Raw genomic sequence first — 16452 nt, 5'->3', positions numbered from 1 at the left:
GTCCAGGCTATCCCATTGCCACTGGCATTGTTATATGTCCTAGCCAAAGTGAAACTAGATTGCGTCTCATGCTTCCCAGCTTCAAGATGCATTAAACATATGACACCTTAGGTAAACGAAGCCATTGTTTAGATGAGTTTTCATACTGCAAAAGAACTTAGATTGTAGGAAATGAGAGAAACGAACACTGCTGCTGAAGTGAATAGAGGTAAGATCTTCTGCCATTCCCACTGATAAAGAACTGGACTGAAAGATCATAGTCCAAAGTCTAAAGTCTTTTGCAGCTACATCTGCTCTGTAGTCACAAGCAAGTCACAGCTATTTACACAGGAAAGAAAACACACATCAGGTAGAGTAATTGCTTTAAAAAATATATTGTAGAAGTGAATAGTTCAGGGTAGAAGACTTTTTTTCCCCCCTGTATTTAAAGTGACAATAAATTATATACAAATATATACTGTAGGAATAGAGAAGTGTAATTTTACACAGCATACAGATCATATTCATGCTATTTATACAGCTATGCTACGCACAGCTCAAAATACACGCAACAAAACCATGTTATGCGTGTTCACACGTTCATATGTTCTATTTTCCTATTTTTGGGTCTCAATTCTCAGTTAAGCTGTACAAACCCCATTAAAGCTATGATTTTCTAGCCTACTGGCTTTTTCAGTTTGTTTCAATATGGACTGACAGTGAAATTGTGTAAATGCAGTCACTTTCGTATGTTGCAGACATTCACATTGGTTTTAACAAAATTAGAAAATCTTGCAAATGACTGCAATTTTTCAAAGCACCGTTTCCAGGGCAGTAGCTGTTTCACACTAGACAGCACAGTGGCTGTGCTTGCCTACCTCAGTTAAAACAAATAGGAAGCATCCAATAAGGGACAAAGTAAAAAATCCCTTTTAGGGAAGACTAGACACAGCATACATTTCTCAGTGGATGTGCTCATCAACAGCAAGAACTCTTCTACAGCCCTTAAGTGTTTGTAGGACTGAAAATTAATTTGTTTTCCAATTCCAAAGTGAGTCATATGCTCCAAACAGATTTTCAAGTCAATGAAACATGACCTTGTATGATCTAATTAAGCAACTCAAAGGTATTGGTTGTTTTAAGATCCCTCTGGATATACTTGAGTTCAAATGCACACACATCATCTGTATGTACAAGCTCATAAATCTACAAAAAATGCAAATCAGATCATTAATGCTTGGAATTTGACAGTCTTGCCACAGTTCTCTAAAAGGTAAAACATGAAAAAGTTCTGAATAATATATACTTTTATTTTTTTATGACTTAGCACACACAGAAATGTACTGGAAGCAGAACACCAAATACCTTTCTTTGGTTTCCAAATATCTGGTCCATAATCAGGTGTAAACAAATCAAATTCTCTGAAGCACACTATTGCAATTTCTTGTCTGGATGATGTCCCAGCGCTCTGAGTGGAGCACTGGAACAGCTGATGACCTTAGGAGGTCCTTTTCCATCTCTTTTTTCTATGACTCCATCTTAATTTTCTACATTTTATGATCTGACTCCTCTGCTCCACCACACATGATTACCATTATTTAGTTACAAAAAATTCTATGACCTTTTTCTTTTTTTTTTTCCTAATTTTTCCCCAAGTCTTTTACCTTTGTCAGTGTTCCTGTGGTCTCCTTGCTCCACTTCAATTTTATCTCAGACCTCTGTGTAGACCTTATCCCTGATCTGTAGTCTCTCTAAGTATCCCTCACATTTCCTGTATAGATTAATAGTCATACACATATATACTCACTCCTCTTGCTGTCCATGGATGCCTGCGTGTCTAACAAGAACACTGTCTCAAATGCCAACAAAAGTATCTTTTGGGGTATCTCTGTATTTCCATTTCCTTTCTCCTGTTCAGTTTTTTCTCTGCTTGTTCAACTGTTTGATCTCCAAAATCTTCCCTGCTATTTTCTTTTCTTTCTTAAAGGTATCCTTCATAAATCACCTTTATCCACTTTAATCTGACATACCCTGTAATTGTGCACTCCCTTCTCTCATCAACCCTTTTTAGCTCATACCAACGATGTGGCCATAGCTAAAGATATGTTCACGCAGCCAGAAAATCCACTGAAGAAGGATGCTGCCTGGGAAAACTAGGCTGCCACCATTTGATATTCTTTCTTACCTCCATCAGTCAAAGCAACAGCAGCTGTCTCTTTCACCTGTGTATAAAGCTGACTCTAGAAGAAGGGAAATGAAAGGAAAATGAGTGCCATGCAGGGACATATTTCTTCACCAAGTTTTTCTTTACTCCAGATTCAGACCCTAATCCTACAATTGGATCCACATGGCTGGCTGTGTTAATCAAAATATGGGATGAAGGTGTAGGCTACAAGCAACAGTTTTGCCGTGCTGCCCTTCTAGGACATGGCCCCTTGCCATTCACAGACTATATGTGTCTGACCTCTGGCTGCGCCCCTCATGCAACTTTGCCTAAGGAGCACTCACAGTCTGCAGAGCAGGCTTGTGAAAAGGGCTGGCTGATCAACCCGGAAGCTGAAGCCAATGCTTAGCTCTGTGGGCTGTTTCCAATATTTGTAAAATAAAATAAACACACCAGATCTCACTAAACAACTAATCACCTACAGCATGTACATGGGTTTCTTTCTTTCTTTTAAATGAAAACGATTTTAGGTGTGACAAAACATGTGAAACAAGTGGAAAAACATTTCCAAGTACTTTTGCTCTCAGAAAAGGTTTAATGATTGAAGAGATTAAGGGATTGGGAGGTTTTTACTGCTTTAAAAAAATCCATTTTTACTGAAAATTCAGACTGGTCTATGAAGCTTCAGGCCAGCAACATTTAAAAAGATTGAGTTACAGCATGCCATTCTGAATGTAGCACGTTATGAATTCCATATCCCTCAGCTAGAGTGACATATTTAATGATTAAGCCAAGTCATTCAACTCTCTTTCTATTTTAACTTTTTTTCCTAGCCAGTATTAACTTTATATGTACAATTCAAATGGCAAGAGGAAAAATAACAGAACAGTGAATTTGCCTGCAATAAAGGAAGGTCTTACAACTTTAAGAAATCAGAGGTCTCTGTGAAAGGTATCATGTGCTAATTAGCCCAATGTTAGCAAATGCTTGCTATCATACTATTTTAAAGCAACCAATTTTCCATGTGTTCCAGCTCTGCCCTCTATTCCTTCTTTCATTTTACATAAGCTTTTCCAGCTAAGAGCAACAAAAATTGCCATGCTAGATCAGATCACTGGTCACATTAACTTCAATACCCAATATAAGCTGGTCCTTTACTTAAATAAAATAGGAGAAAATATATCCATTTAAATACGCTTCACTTACTCTACACTGATGTACTTAAGAGTAAAATCTCCTTCCTGACCTCCATGACAACTGATTTACACCCAGAAGCATTAGTTTTAATTACAATGACATAGAGATAGTCAATTTATTTCCTTGCGCTTACTCACTCATGAGCATGCATTTCCTCCTTCCAGCACAGAGTAATTATCTCTTTGCAATTATCAGCAGAGATGTGGCAAATTTAGAATTATCATGATTGTCTGCTAATACCTGGAGTCTTGAAGAATAGATGCTCTGCCACATCTTTCCAATGGCCTCAGGATTAATGACCCCCTTGAAAAAAGTTGTTTCTGCCTGAGGTAGGATTTTGTAAACAGACATACTAGAAATGTAGAGTATAGATGAAGGAAGCATTATTGCAAAACTCTTTGTCTTCCATAAAATGTATTCTAAACGGTATGCTACAATTTGAGTTTCTCCAAGTTTTAATCCATGCATTTTATACCTGCATGTGTACAGACACATATATGTGCATGTAGAGTGTGGCACATCTACAGCTCAGTTTCTGGCAATTATTTTATTTAAGGAATTAACAGAAATATGGGGAAAAAAATGGAAAGGACAGACATGGAGGTATCATTTGCGTCATCTGTGTGTCTAAGACAGGAGCAGCTGATTCATGTCATACTGCACTTGTGTCTCTAATCTATTTTTAAGGATCCAAAATAGACCTTATGGCTCTCAATGGATATCTTGTACCAAGGCACTGTTGCCTTAGGATCATGAGAAATGTTTTCCTAAAGTGTGGATCTTTCTCGGTGCAGGTCAAACCCAAAACTTCTTCACTTGCTTACAAGATCTCAGTGAATAGCAGTATTCCTGCTAAGATTGACCTAGGCTTTGTAAACTGGAACTATTGCACCACCTGATTGCTGGTTATTACAGCCTGACACCATAGAAACTGAATGAGTCCTTCCAGAACTGAATACAATACTTTCAGATCATTTCTCCAATTTCACCTATAAAAGTAGTTTTGTCTTTAACACACTCAAAAGTTTCACTTAAGCCTGCTTTATCAGACAGCTTAAGAAGTAGACATCATGCACATCTTTCAGGAAAACACTGACCTTAGCAAACGCAGGACAATCCCAAACCATAATCAAAAGAACCTCCCAGTTTGACAGGGAACCTCTGACTGTTACTTTCTGGGCAGGGTTACACCACTTTGTGGTGGTTCCATGAATATTTTTCTCCTTGGTCTGTACACAAAAATGATATTAAAGACAGTTTCAAACCCTTGCTGTAATTAGAGTAACTACTACCTTCTGTAATCCGCTTGTTCTTGACAGGTTTGTTCAAAACACCCACTAGCAGTTCTGACATGGCTTCAGGCAGTTTGCTAAATACCCTGGTATGAAGTTCCTCTGTCTCAGTGTCATCAGCTCTGTGTTTTCACTGAGCTGTAATAATCTATGCCTATCCCAACTTGTTGACAGTGTGTATGTTCATAATCTTACCCCAGAACTTTTATCAGGGTCATTTTGCAAAAAGACTGACAATTACCAAGAGCCTCCAACTTTTTCTTCCTATTTTCAAAGTAAAAAATGCATATTAAACTTCAAGCTGTAGCATGGGACATCTGATAAGCACTACTAATAAAGTACATGCATACTGACTTATCAACATGAACTTTATTTTGTTTAGAGCTTCCTTACCTTTCAAAGAGTCTGGATGACATTCTTACCCTATGGTATTTGAATTTGTTATAGGAAAAGTCACTCAATGCCTCTATCAGAGGCTGGAAGGAGAAGCAGTTTTTTGAGCATCACCATAGAAGCAATTGTGAACTGTAGATTAAATGAATGCAAAATTGTATCCTGCATACAGGTCTTTTGGTGAACCTTGAAAGAAATTTGACACAAGGTCAGGAATTTCCATTTAGGGAGAAGAAGGAACTGGAAAACATGTTTGCCAAAAATTAACACTTTCTTGGGGACAGGCTGAGAGAAACTACAGGATCCATTGTTGAAATTTTAAAATGGGAAACTGCCAGAACAAAGATCTGAATCCACAGTTTGCCATATGCCGTGTGGATGATATACATATCAACCTGGGGAAAGACTTTCTTGCTTTATCATTATCTAACTGATTACTCAGAGATACTGCTCTAGCAATAGTCAAAGCAATTCATTATTATATCATGTAAATAAAGTATAATGAATATTTTTTAAAAGCCTGCTGCTTAAGTTATCACAGAAATAAGAAGTTCAATCTCCTGAACTGTGTTTTCCTCTCATTAAATTAGGTCCAAATCAAAATGTCCAGTCCAAGAGCCAAAGAAAGAAAATGTTTTAGTTTATTTTTTTACCCCTGTCTAGCACACTCAAAAATCTGCAGTCACAGATTTCCAGTAAATAGAATGAGAGAGGTGGAATAGAAATACTTTCTAAAATAAAGAAACAATATATAATATTAGGTCTTTTCTGTCTGGTTGTTGAGATGTACAGTTTCTCTGAACGACAGTGAGTATGAAAGAGTTAATCTGGATTAACAAATCTCTTGAAAATTAAAGAAAATATGGTGTTAAAAAAACCCAGCACCTTGTAAAACACCAAAAAGTGACAAATTAATTTTGAATGGGTCCTAAAAATATGCCTTTCTGCGGAACCTGATCAAAGTTTAGTGTGAGTGCACTTGGACAGAACATACTGAAAAAGAATTTAAGTAGAATACATATCTATTGCGTAAGCAGTTTAATGAGTCTTAGTTTAAGCCTTGTTGATCTGGCTTGGGCGAAATACACCATCAGACTACATCAGCAGGTACAGAAGTGGAGCAAGCTAATCCTGGAAAGGAAGCTGCTATACTGAGAACTGTTTTGAATTTTACAGAAACTTTGTGAACTGCTAAGTGCTAAATGATCTTTTTCTCTGAAAAAAGATGGTTGCAACTAGGATACAGGTTTACATCATTTTAATGACAATGTTTACAGGTAAATACTTTCTCTTTGTGAAATTACATGTGCCTTTAGACTGTACTGAACATGTAGTATCTATGCAGACTGCTCGTTTGTATTTGCCTGATATTTATGTCATGTCTAGGAGCTAGAAAGGTAGAAGACTGTAAACAAATTTCTAACCAAAGGTGTGTATCAAAAGTCTAATTTGGATAATACTTTCATAATTTTTAATCAAAATGAAAACTGGTGTCATTCAGCAGAATTGAAAGAAGCTTTTGTCATTCCTCTTTTGCAGGAAACCTTTGCTGCTAAATTTGAAACAGTTAAGAGGCTAACTAGAAAATAGCTACCCTATATTAATAATGTGCACGTTTAAAAAGGAGACATCATAGTGTTATCAAACTGAGTTAAAGGAGCCGTTTCATCTCTCTTTTAAATAAAACTTCACAGGAGGAAAAAGTAATCGTTATCTATAAAAATATGACAAATTTTAGGTGGGTGTGTAATATATTTAGAAAAGGTTGAATGATTTTACTTTACTTTTTATTTTAAAAATACAAATATGTTTCGCTGAGTTAATGCATGTAAGCACTGAAAACAGTAGTTCCCCTTGTGCTTGTTTTTGGTAATGTCTTACATCTTTAGAGATTATTATTTTTTACATTCTAAACTTCTCCAACCCGAGCTATTTGAACTGCTTGTACAGTTCTATAAATATTGGTTAATCCTTTTATCTAGAGTGCTTTTATCTTGAGTGACAGTGGTCTTTGCTTGTATAATAACTGGCAGATAACAACCAATATCAATACTGCTTGTAAGAACAGCTGATTTATGCATTCTTGATATAAAAAAATGGCTTATTATTCATCTTTTGGTGTGACCTATATGTTTGTGCTAACCTTATGAAGTTGTAGGCATATAGATGTATGTATATACATGTTTATGTATATGTATACAAAACACTGCAAAATAATTATTTTGCAACATATTATTAATATAATTACTTAAATAAATAAGCATTGTACGCAGACACTGAATTACTTAAGCATCTCTGTGGCACTCACTTTGCATTTAATAACTGATGTTACTTGTTTTCTATAAGGAATACCTTTAGAGTTTGTGTACTTACTCATAAAAATAATTTTATTTCTTTGTTATATATTGCATATTTTTTCAAATGTTTTATCTAAATTTAAAAGAAGAAACATATATGATTTCCAAAGAAGTTTATCATTCTCCTGAAATTATTTCATTAACTTACTTTATATCTAATTTGATAAAGCAAAAAACAACACAGACACGAAATATTATAGTAAAGTTTTTTTCAGTTTATGCATCTGTGTCACCCTTTCCAGAGACAGTCTTTATGGCAAGGTGTGGCTCAGGCCACAAGATACAAGGCAAAGATGATGCCTTGCGGGTGCCATGGGATAACAGACTAATATACACAGAGTCGTCATGCATTACTGAAAATGCAGTGACGAAGTATCCAGCCATTCACTGTGCTAACTTCGACTATGAAAGGTTTTACAAGGGCTCCCAGACTATAAATCCTTAAGCATGCTCTGAGCACTCTGTAGCCCTATGACAAGGCTAAGTACATCCCTCATCCTACTGCTTCCACACTGAACTAGTTTTTTATCTCTGACACAAAATCCCAAATAGACCTGTATTTCTACACCTGTCCCAGTAAGATTGAGTTGCATACAAGACCTACGGACACATTGTTCTCAGCGTCCAGGCAGGGAAGGGGGCAATATCAGGCATGAGATGTACTAAAACATTGACCAAAAAGGATACAGCTCACGGTAACTTCGCTTTTCATACACTAGAATAGCAAAAGCAGGACAAGTTGCTAACACAGATATTGAAACAAACTGGGCAAAGCAGACATCATCCTGGCCCACAGTCAGTAATGGTTTGGAAGTACACTTCACTTTCAGAAAGTCAGTCCCAATGAGTCATATTTCTGCCAGATGCCACTACATATTAAGGTATACATAGACATCTCACACTGCAGTAAGTATGAGCCTGGCTGGAAACCAGAGAAAGACTGCTGTAAAACCTCACTGCCAGACCAGGGAGACAGCACTAGCTGTGTTTGATAATCTGATGCTTCAAGTCAAAACTATAATTGAAAACTCATAAGTGAGGAGCATCACTGCAGAGAGAGCCTTTTATATACAGGCTATGACCACTTTAGCTAATCGTCTAAACAAATCTCAACCAATTCTCAGTTCCCTTCTGGCTCTCCTGTAACTTACTCCTCTCCGAGGTGGGTCTACTGATGACTGCGATTGAATAAAGTCAACAGGCAAGGAATTAGTCTGAGTAACTATGTTTATCTACCATTGGAAGCAATTCATTGTGGCTGAATGCTGCTCTGTAATTTTCCATGAAAAATGCCTGTGTTTTGCTGTAAAAATGCTCAGTGCAAGTTTGCATATAAAGGTAGGTGTGGTGCATAATTATGCCTATTAACTACTTTGTGCTGATGATATTAGTTTGAAAACAGACTGCAAATTATTTCTTGTTTTCTCTAGAATAACTGTGAAGGAAAGTGGCAATATTAGGAGCTGCACTTAGCATGAGTTTTCAAAAAAGTATTCGGGTACTTTAACTGCTTCCAAAGAAGATAAGAAACAGATTTTCCCTGATCCATTGCATACGTATCAGTCACTTGATTGCTCAAGGGAGAAGTTATTATAATTACCACTTTATAGATGAACAACAGTGCAGAGGGATAAACAGATTAGTTTTACAGGAGGAACAGATTTGTTTCCCTTTGTGAAGTCTGATCCAGTAGACATACCTTGGTCACACCTATTGAATTACAGTGAAGCTGGGATGAGGAGCGCTCCTTTTGTCCAATATAGCAGAGCACAAGTGTTATATGGAAGAGGAGGAAATATGAGTATGTATTGCCCACATCTGATGGAAGTGAGATGTTTGAGAAAATATTCCTTTCACCTTTTCTTGCTTTATATTTTGTACCGAGGAAAGGTAAAGAAAGTTCCACTGTAGATACGTGGTACCAGGAGTATTCTGCTGGGACATGCAGGTTCAAACCCCTCCAAAAGCTTCTCCCAGATCACAGGATCATAGAATAATTAGAGTTTGAAAGGACCTTAAGATCACCTAGTTCCAACCCCCTTGCCATGGGTAGGGACATCTCACACTAAACGATGTCACCCAAGGCTCTGTCCAACCTGGCCTTGAATACCGCCAGGGATAGAGCATTCACAACCTCCCTGAGCAACCGATTCCAGTGCCTCACCACCCTAACAGGAAAGAACTTCCTTATATCAAATCTAAGCTTCCCCTGTTTAAGTTTTAACCTGTTACCCCTTTCCTGTCACTACAGTCCCTAATGAAGAGTCCCTCCCCAGCACCCCTATAGGCCCCCTTCAGATACTGGAAGGCTGCTATGAGGTCTCCACGCAGCCTTCTCTTCTCTCGTATGAAGACCCCCAACTTCCTCAGCCTGTCTTCATACGGGAGGTGCTGCAGTCCCCTGATCATCCTCGTGGCCTCCTCTGGACTTGTTCCAGCAGTTCCATGTCCTTTTTATGTTGAGGACACCAGAACTGCACACAATACTCCAGGTGAGGTCTCACAAGAGCAGAGTAGAGGGGCAGGATCACCTCCTTCGACCTGCTGGTCACGCTCCTTTTGATGCAGCCCAGGATACGGTTGGCTTTCTGGGCTGCGAGCGCACACTGCCAGCCCATGTTCATTTTCTCATCGACCAGCACCCCCAAGTCCTTCTCCACAGGGCTGCTCTGAGTCTCTTATCCACTCAGCCTGTACCTGTGTTTATATAATACTGTGCACAAGATAACTATGGCATGTGAATGGCATTTTTATATTTAACATATTATAAGCTTATGAGTCAATCGTCTAGTTATCAAGGTGTCCCCTTTTAATTAAAGATAATTCGAGGAAACACATGTTATTAAAAAATACCATTTGGGTCTCCAGTTATCCAACCCAGAATGTCTAATTCTTTGTTTATTCTTCAGGTACTCACTGTGATGAAGACATCAACGAATGTTACATGAACCCTTGCCAAAATGGTGGAATCTGTGAGAATTTCCCTGGGAATTACACTTGCCATTGCCCACCTGCTGACAAAGAAGGGATTTATTATGGAGGCTGGAATTGTACAGAAGTTCTCCATGGCTGTACTGATCAGCAATGCCAAAACAATGGAATATGTATCCCACATTTAAAAAACGGCCAACACGGATTCAGCTGCATATGTTCACCTGGGTATACTGGAATACACTGTGAAACTGTAACCACATTTTCTTTTCAAGGAAACAGTTTTCTTTTGTTGAAGAATCCCCTGAACCCCAAAAAGGAATTTTTCTATAATATAAACCTGAGGTTTCAAACTGTGCAACATACAGCTTTTCTGTTTTACCGAGGGGGGGAAAATACATTTGCGAAGCTGGAGTTACTGAACTGCTACTTACACTTATCTGTGCAAGTCAATAACAAACCACAGGCTCTTTTACATATTTCACATAATGTCAGTGATGGAGAATGGCATTCTGTGGAGGTAACCTTGGCAAGAGCTATTACTCTTAATTTGCTTGACAGCTCTTGTGTAGAATCGTGTCTCAATAAAACGTCTGCTGTGATAGATAACGATCACATGATGCTTGCATTTCAGAGCACGTTTTTGGGCGGCTTACCAGTGGGGAACATTAGCGGCAACTCTCTACTTAACATCTATAATACACATTCTGCACCTTCATTTGTAGGCTGTCTTCAGGACATTGAAATAGACTTGAATGTCATTACACCAGAGAATGTATCACCCGAATCATCTTTAAATGTCGGGACAGGATGTACTAAAAAGGACTGGTGTGAAACCCACCCTTGTCAGAACAGGGGACGCTGTACCAACCTGTGGCTGAGCTACCATTGCGATTGCTACCGGCCGTACACAGGGCCAAGCTGTACAACAGGTAAGGAAATGCTGTGGGCATTTGTGTTTTAATGGTTACTGAAAAAGTTATTATAAACAATCCTGTTACTATGGTGATGAAACAGCACAACCCTTAGGATTTCTGAAGCTTGATGTCAGCTGGTAAGCAACTGCAAGAGGTTAGTAGTAGCACACCTTCAGTATTTTCTAGTTACTTTTCAGCCTGACAAAAAAAGTCGGGCTAAACTGATGGATTCCACTCATCCAGCTTTAAAATCTTCTTAGAGCTCTTAGCGCAGCATAAACTCTGGAAAACTGTAGTTTGCTATAGGTTATGCACCCCAAGTATAATTTAGTAAGCCACTAAGTAACCTGGAGTTTAAGTCTTACTTTCAAAGCATTCTGTGAAAATTTTATCCTTGAGCTCTCTAGGCTTTTATAAAGAAACTCATTTAAGGCAATGAAAGGCAAGCAGAAGCACTGCAAGTTAAAAAAAGACAGAGTCCAATTTAAAAAAAATGAAAGAGATTATGCTATTAACTTAATCTGATTAGCCCAAGGAGAAGGCAGGGCTTCAGAGGCTGGAAACAGGGCCCATGCATCTCTCAGCTATTCCCAAGGCAGCTCTGAAGAATCACTAACGAAGGCAGCCATTACCAGATAGCTGCTTGGTGACCAGAGGAAAACCTGCTCGTGTCTCAGCAAAGGAAAGAGCGCATCTCAGCGAACAGCATCTTTGGCAGTGACAGGCAGGAATACAAAAGCGGCAGATGCCCTTAGCATTTTCTCTGCTACAGATGATCTTTCCAAGTGCAGGCAGAGGCAAATTGGAAGGACAACAGGAGGTCCCTGCCTAGTTCCCTGTTGTACTGCATCTGTTGTGTGAAACCTTCTGGAGCTGTAAGTACAGTGTTCCTAAGGAGCATTTTGGGGTGGACTCTACAATACTTCCTCAGCATAAGTTTTAGGGATTTCAAACAAGCAGTTTTGTTGAAGAAAACTGCACAGGAATAAGTCTTGCACACAGCATCCTTGCCTCTGCTTCCCTCTCTGCCCCCTTGCTAACCATGCACACATGGTTTATCATAACAATGTTATGGGAAGAAGAAGTGCATCCATGCACAAAAATATGCATACTTACATATATTTGTATATACATATTTGCCAAGAGGACTAGAAAACATAAAGTGTAACAGCAGAGCCATGGTCAGATTAGAATGGACAGATCTATCCTAATCCATACATCCATAAACTGGTGTAAATCGGCATGGCTGCTCTGTCGCCGGTGAAGCTACATTGATTTACATCAGCTGAATGAATGGCCTCAGGGGTTTATTGAATGCATTGCTGCAGAAAGCTGTAGCTTGAAATACATTTCAAAATGTTTAAATACAATTTCATTTTTGTAATAGTTATCAATACTTTTCAATAGTTTTTCTTCTTGGTTTTATTGTGAAATGACAAAGTCTGAGAGGTAATTGTAACAGACTTCTTTGAAGTCTAGCTGTAATTTATCCTAAGATTTGGAAGGCAACTTTGGAGCATAGGACAACATCTGGTAAATATGTTTGCCTCCTTATATGAAGCAAAATTAAAACCAGTCAGGGCCAGGAGAGGCTTATACTGGCATTAGAACTGTTGAGAATGATTAGAAAGCATGCATTTCTATTTTTTTTTCCCCTGCTGACCACAATATTCCTTGCAAATCATGGCATTTTGATACATAGGGTCTAGATACATGCCATATTTAAAAGACCATGGCAGGTTTCTTAAAAGGCAGAGTTGGGGGGGGACTTGCAGTAAAGGATAACATAAGAAATGCTAGTGTCTTTTTGAAGAAAAGTTGCTGCCAAGTATTTAATTGACAAGAGGCAATATTTTCTCTACATATAGAAAATAACAAACAGATGTTGACTCATTTTGATCAACATCCAGATGTTGTGACCCAAGAGGTTAATATTGACCAAGGTGATGCTAGCCATCTCATCAAAGAGAAGATCAGAATGATGATGTGTATATATATATATATATATGTATTTTTATAAATAGAGAGAACTGTAACAAAGTAATTGTAAACATGAAATACCTTTTTGAAGATTAATGCTTCCTTCTAATACTGCAAATGTGTAATCTTCATTCCAGCAGAAACTTTCTTTTTACCCTCATGGAAAAATGTCTTGGTCTCTAGTACACCCTACAGAGAAGATAAAACTTAGAGAGATTTAATGCCTCAAAACACTCATTTCAGCAAATAATTATTTCTACATACCAGAGTTCTAACAAGCAGATGTAGATATATAGGTAGTCTTATTCACGGAATTACAATACTTCATATTTAATGTATTTAAGAAATTGTCAGTTTAGGAACAAGTAAGTGATCTATTCTTGTTGCTAAATAATATTGCCGTGCCTCATAGTAGTGCAGTGTGGTTATTAAGGGTCTGTTGGGGCTTCACAGTCAGTACCCTATTTTCATTGGGTTTTTTAATGTAGTCATAAAAAGAGCAGTGCTGCAGGCAGAAACTTGGCCTATGAGGTCTCGCTCTAGGAGTTTTACTGCACAAAAGAGGATTGACTCTTTAGCTATGTGAGCATTTAAGAAAAAGTTTGGTTTATTCTTTCTATGAATTGGATACATTAAAAATAGCTTTTGAAAGTGTTTAGGCAGGAAGTCTGTAATGTTGAGGACAAGATCACGAAACTTACAGTGTAAAAATAGAAACACTTTGTTGTGCTTTAACGAGATGATTCATCAGAATAAAATACGGGTTTGGCTACATATTTTGTATCCTTACAAGTCTGAAAATCATTACTGAAAATAAAGAGCAAGGGAGAGAGACAGATGGTTTTGGTTTAATCATTTTAATTGATAAGCACAAAAAGAAAGAAAAAAATAAAGCTTACTCGATCCTGGATCATTTTTCCTCCTCAACACCACAGCATGATGAGCACTCATAGGGCTGCGCAGGACTCACAGCTAGATACAAGCTAATGTATACAAGCACGTGTTGAGCCCCAGCAACAGAAAGTCTGTTAGAGAACTGCGGAGCCTACACAGCACCAAATAGGTGCCCTGTTTGGAGGTTTCACACATGAGAGGTTTGCTGAGAAGCTTTGGGCTATTTCTGTGATCGAAATCAGTGCAAAAGATAGCACAAAGTTCCAGAATTACATTAACTTCCATGGTCACCAGAGGATCAAAGCAGCTAGGTTCTTTTCAAAATGATCTTTCTGAGGATCAACTCAGGAAACTGTAGAAATCTGTCCTTGTTTAGCCATTTGAAAATACAGCATTACACAGAGCATGATAAAGGGGAAAAATATGCCCAATAATATGACATCTGGTCCTGTACTGGGGCTTAATGCTACAGCCATGGAAGACAAGAGGAATTTTGAAATAGAAGCTATTTAGAGCTGGATCAAGTCTTTATTCATCCATAAATAACAGCACATCTTAGTACCATACGTAAATACTATCAAGTAGCTCTTTGATCATTGGCTTTCTTGTAATTTAGCCCTAACGATTTTATTTTTCTACCTTCTCTCTTTTATTTTAATCTTTCCCTGTATCTTTAACCTCAAGAGTACATTCCAGGCCGGTTTGGATCTGAGGACTCCTCAGGCTATGCTGCTTTTCCTGTTGATGCCACTCAGGATGCCACTCAGAATGAAAAGTTGAACATATCAATGTTTGTCCGAACACGCAAATCTTCTGGCTTGTTACTGGCTTTGAGAAACAGTACTTACTTCTATGTAAGAGTCTACTTAGAAGGTGGGAAACTCACAGTACTAGTTCTAAATTCCACTAAGTTATCAGGGAAGCACTCTATCAATGATGGAAACTTTTATTTAATAACATTAAAAATAGAACCAAATCAGGTAGAATTGTTCCAGTCCTCTCAATACCTAGGCTTTATTTCTACTCCACTCCTAACCATCCAAAGTAAGGATATTCTTTACATTGGAGGCCTACCAGATAACAAAGAAACTGATGAAAATGGCAGGTATTTCAAAGGCTGCATCCAAGATGTAAGAGTGAATAACCAGCCACTGGAATTCTTCCCCATCACCAAGCCACTGAATTCTGCTATCAGTCGAACTCTTATCAATGTCACCCAAGGCTGCACTAGTGACAACCTCTGCAAGGTAAGAATTACATGTTTCAGAGCACTTTCACATGTTTAAAATGGGGGATTCCCTTTAATCTTTTGTACATTACTATACATTATTTGCTGATAATGACTTCTTAGGAAAATATATAGAAATGCTAGAAGGAGCAGATTTTGTTAAGTTATGCTACATATGATGAATATCAGCAGCAAAAAGTATTTGCATTGAGGAGAATTAAAATATTTCAAGGTTGAAATACCATTTTCATCAATTGAACACGCTGTGCTGTCTTTGTCACTTTCTGTCTGAAATAACCAAAATCCTCTCTTTTGCCAAACAGTCCCTCAACCTTAGAGTTCAGAGTCCACCAGCTTTTATTCACACTTAGGTTGTCTCTTCTCTTTCCCCATAGTCCAACCCTTGCCACAACGGTGGTGTGTGCTATTCAATCTGGGATGACTTTACTTGCACGTGCCCCCCTTACACAGTGGGGAAGGCATGCGAGGAAGTTAAGTGGTGTGAGCTTGGGTCCTGTCCTCATGAAGCACAATGCCAGCTGGTACACCAGGGATTTGAATGTAGGTACATTTCAGTTATTCCTATAAACTTTGGAGATTAGAAACTATAGAAATTCTCATCAGCATTTCCTTAAACTCAACATTCACTGCCTTTAAGGTTCATCCAAATGTTATTTCTGTATTAAAATAATAATTATGTCTATTCTAAGTAACATTAACAGGAAGAGTCTGCCCTACCAAATACAGAATTTTCAACCAGATCCCCTGACACAGACACTGATGTTTACAAGGCCTTTGCTTTTGACTTATTCAACACAACTTGTTGAGGTTGTATGATAGATCAATACATTGTCAGAGTGTAAGTGTACCCCTTGTACTTCCACTCTAAAGAGATAAGAGGATATTCAGTGCTGGATTAACCTTAGGATGTTGTTCATCATTCTGAAAAGATAAGCTATATGACATTCATTACATCATTTGATTTTCTTGAATGTTAAATATCTTTGAAGGAAGTCACCTTAATACCCGCACTACAGTTATTCGACTAGTAACTTCCTAAGCAGCACCTGCACACCAAGCAGTCTATTTAAAAATTGATGGCCATTAGCTGTCTTTAAGA

General features: G+C 38.1%; 1 protein-coding gene across 1 annotated transcript in view; it reads left to right on the top strand.

Moving 5' to 3' along the window:
* CRB1 (crumbs cell polarity complex component 1) overlaps positions 1–16452 on the top strand; it is a 73450-nt gene that overhangs the window by 26482 nt on the left and 30516 nt on the right. Inside the window, exons 6-8 of the mRNA XM_065670502.1 lie at positions 10292–11245; positions 14789–15351; positions 15728–15893. Of these exons, the coding sequence (XP_065526574.1) occupies positions 10292–11245; positions 14789–15351; positions 15728–15893 (1683 nt within the window). The remainder of the gene's footprint in view (positions 1–10291; positions 11246–14788; positions 15352–15727; positions 15894–16452) is intronic.

This window comes from Lathamus discolor, chromosome 3 (assembly GCF_037157495.1).
Source record: "Lathamus discolor isolate bLatDis1 chromosome 3, bLatDis1.hap1, whole genome shotgun sequence".
Classification (NCBI taxonomy): Eukaryota; Metazoa; Chordata; class Aves; order Psittaciformes; family Psittacidae; genus Lathamus; species Lathamus discolor.
The sequence above is the reverse complement of the archived record's forward strand: the minus strand, read 5'-3'. Positions and strand labels throughout refer to the sequence as shown.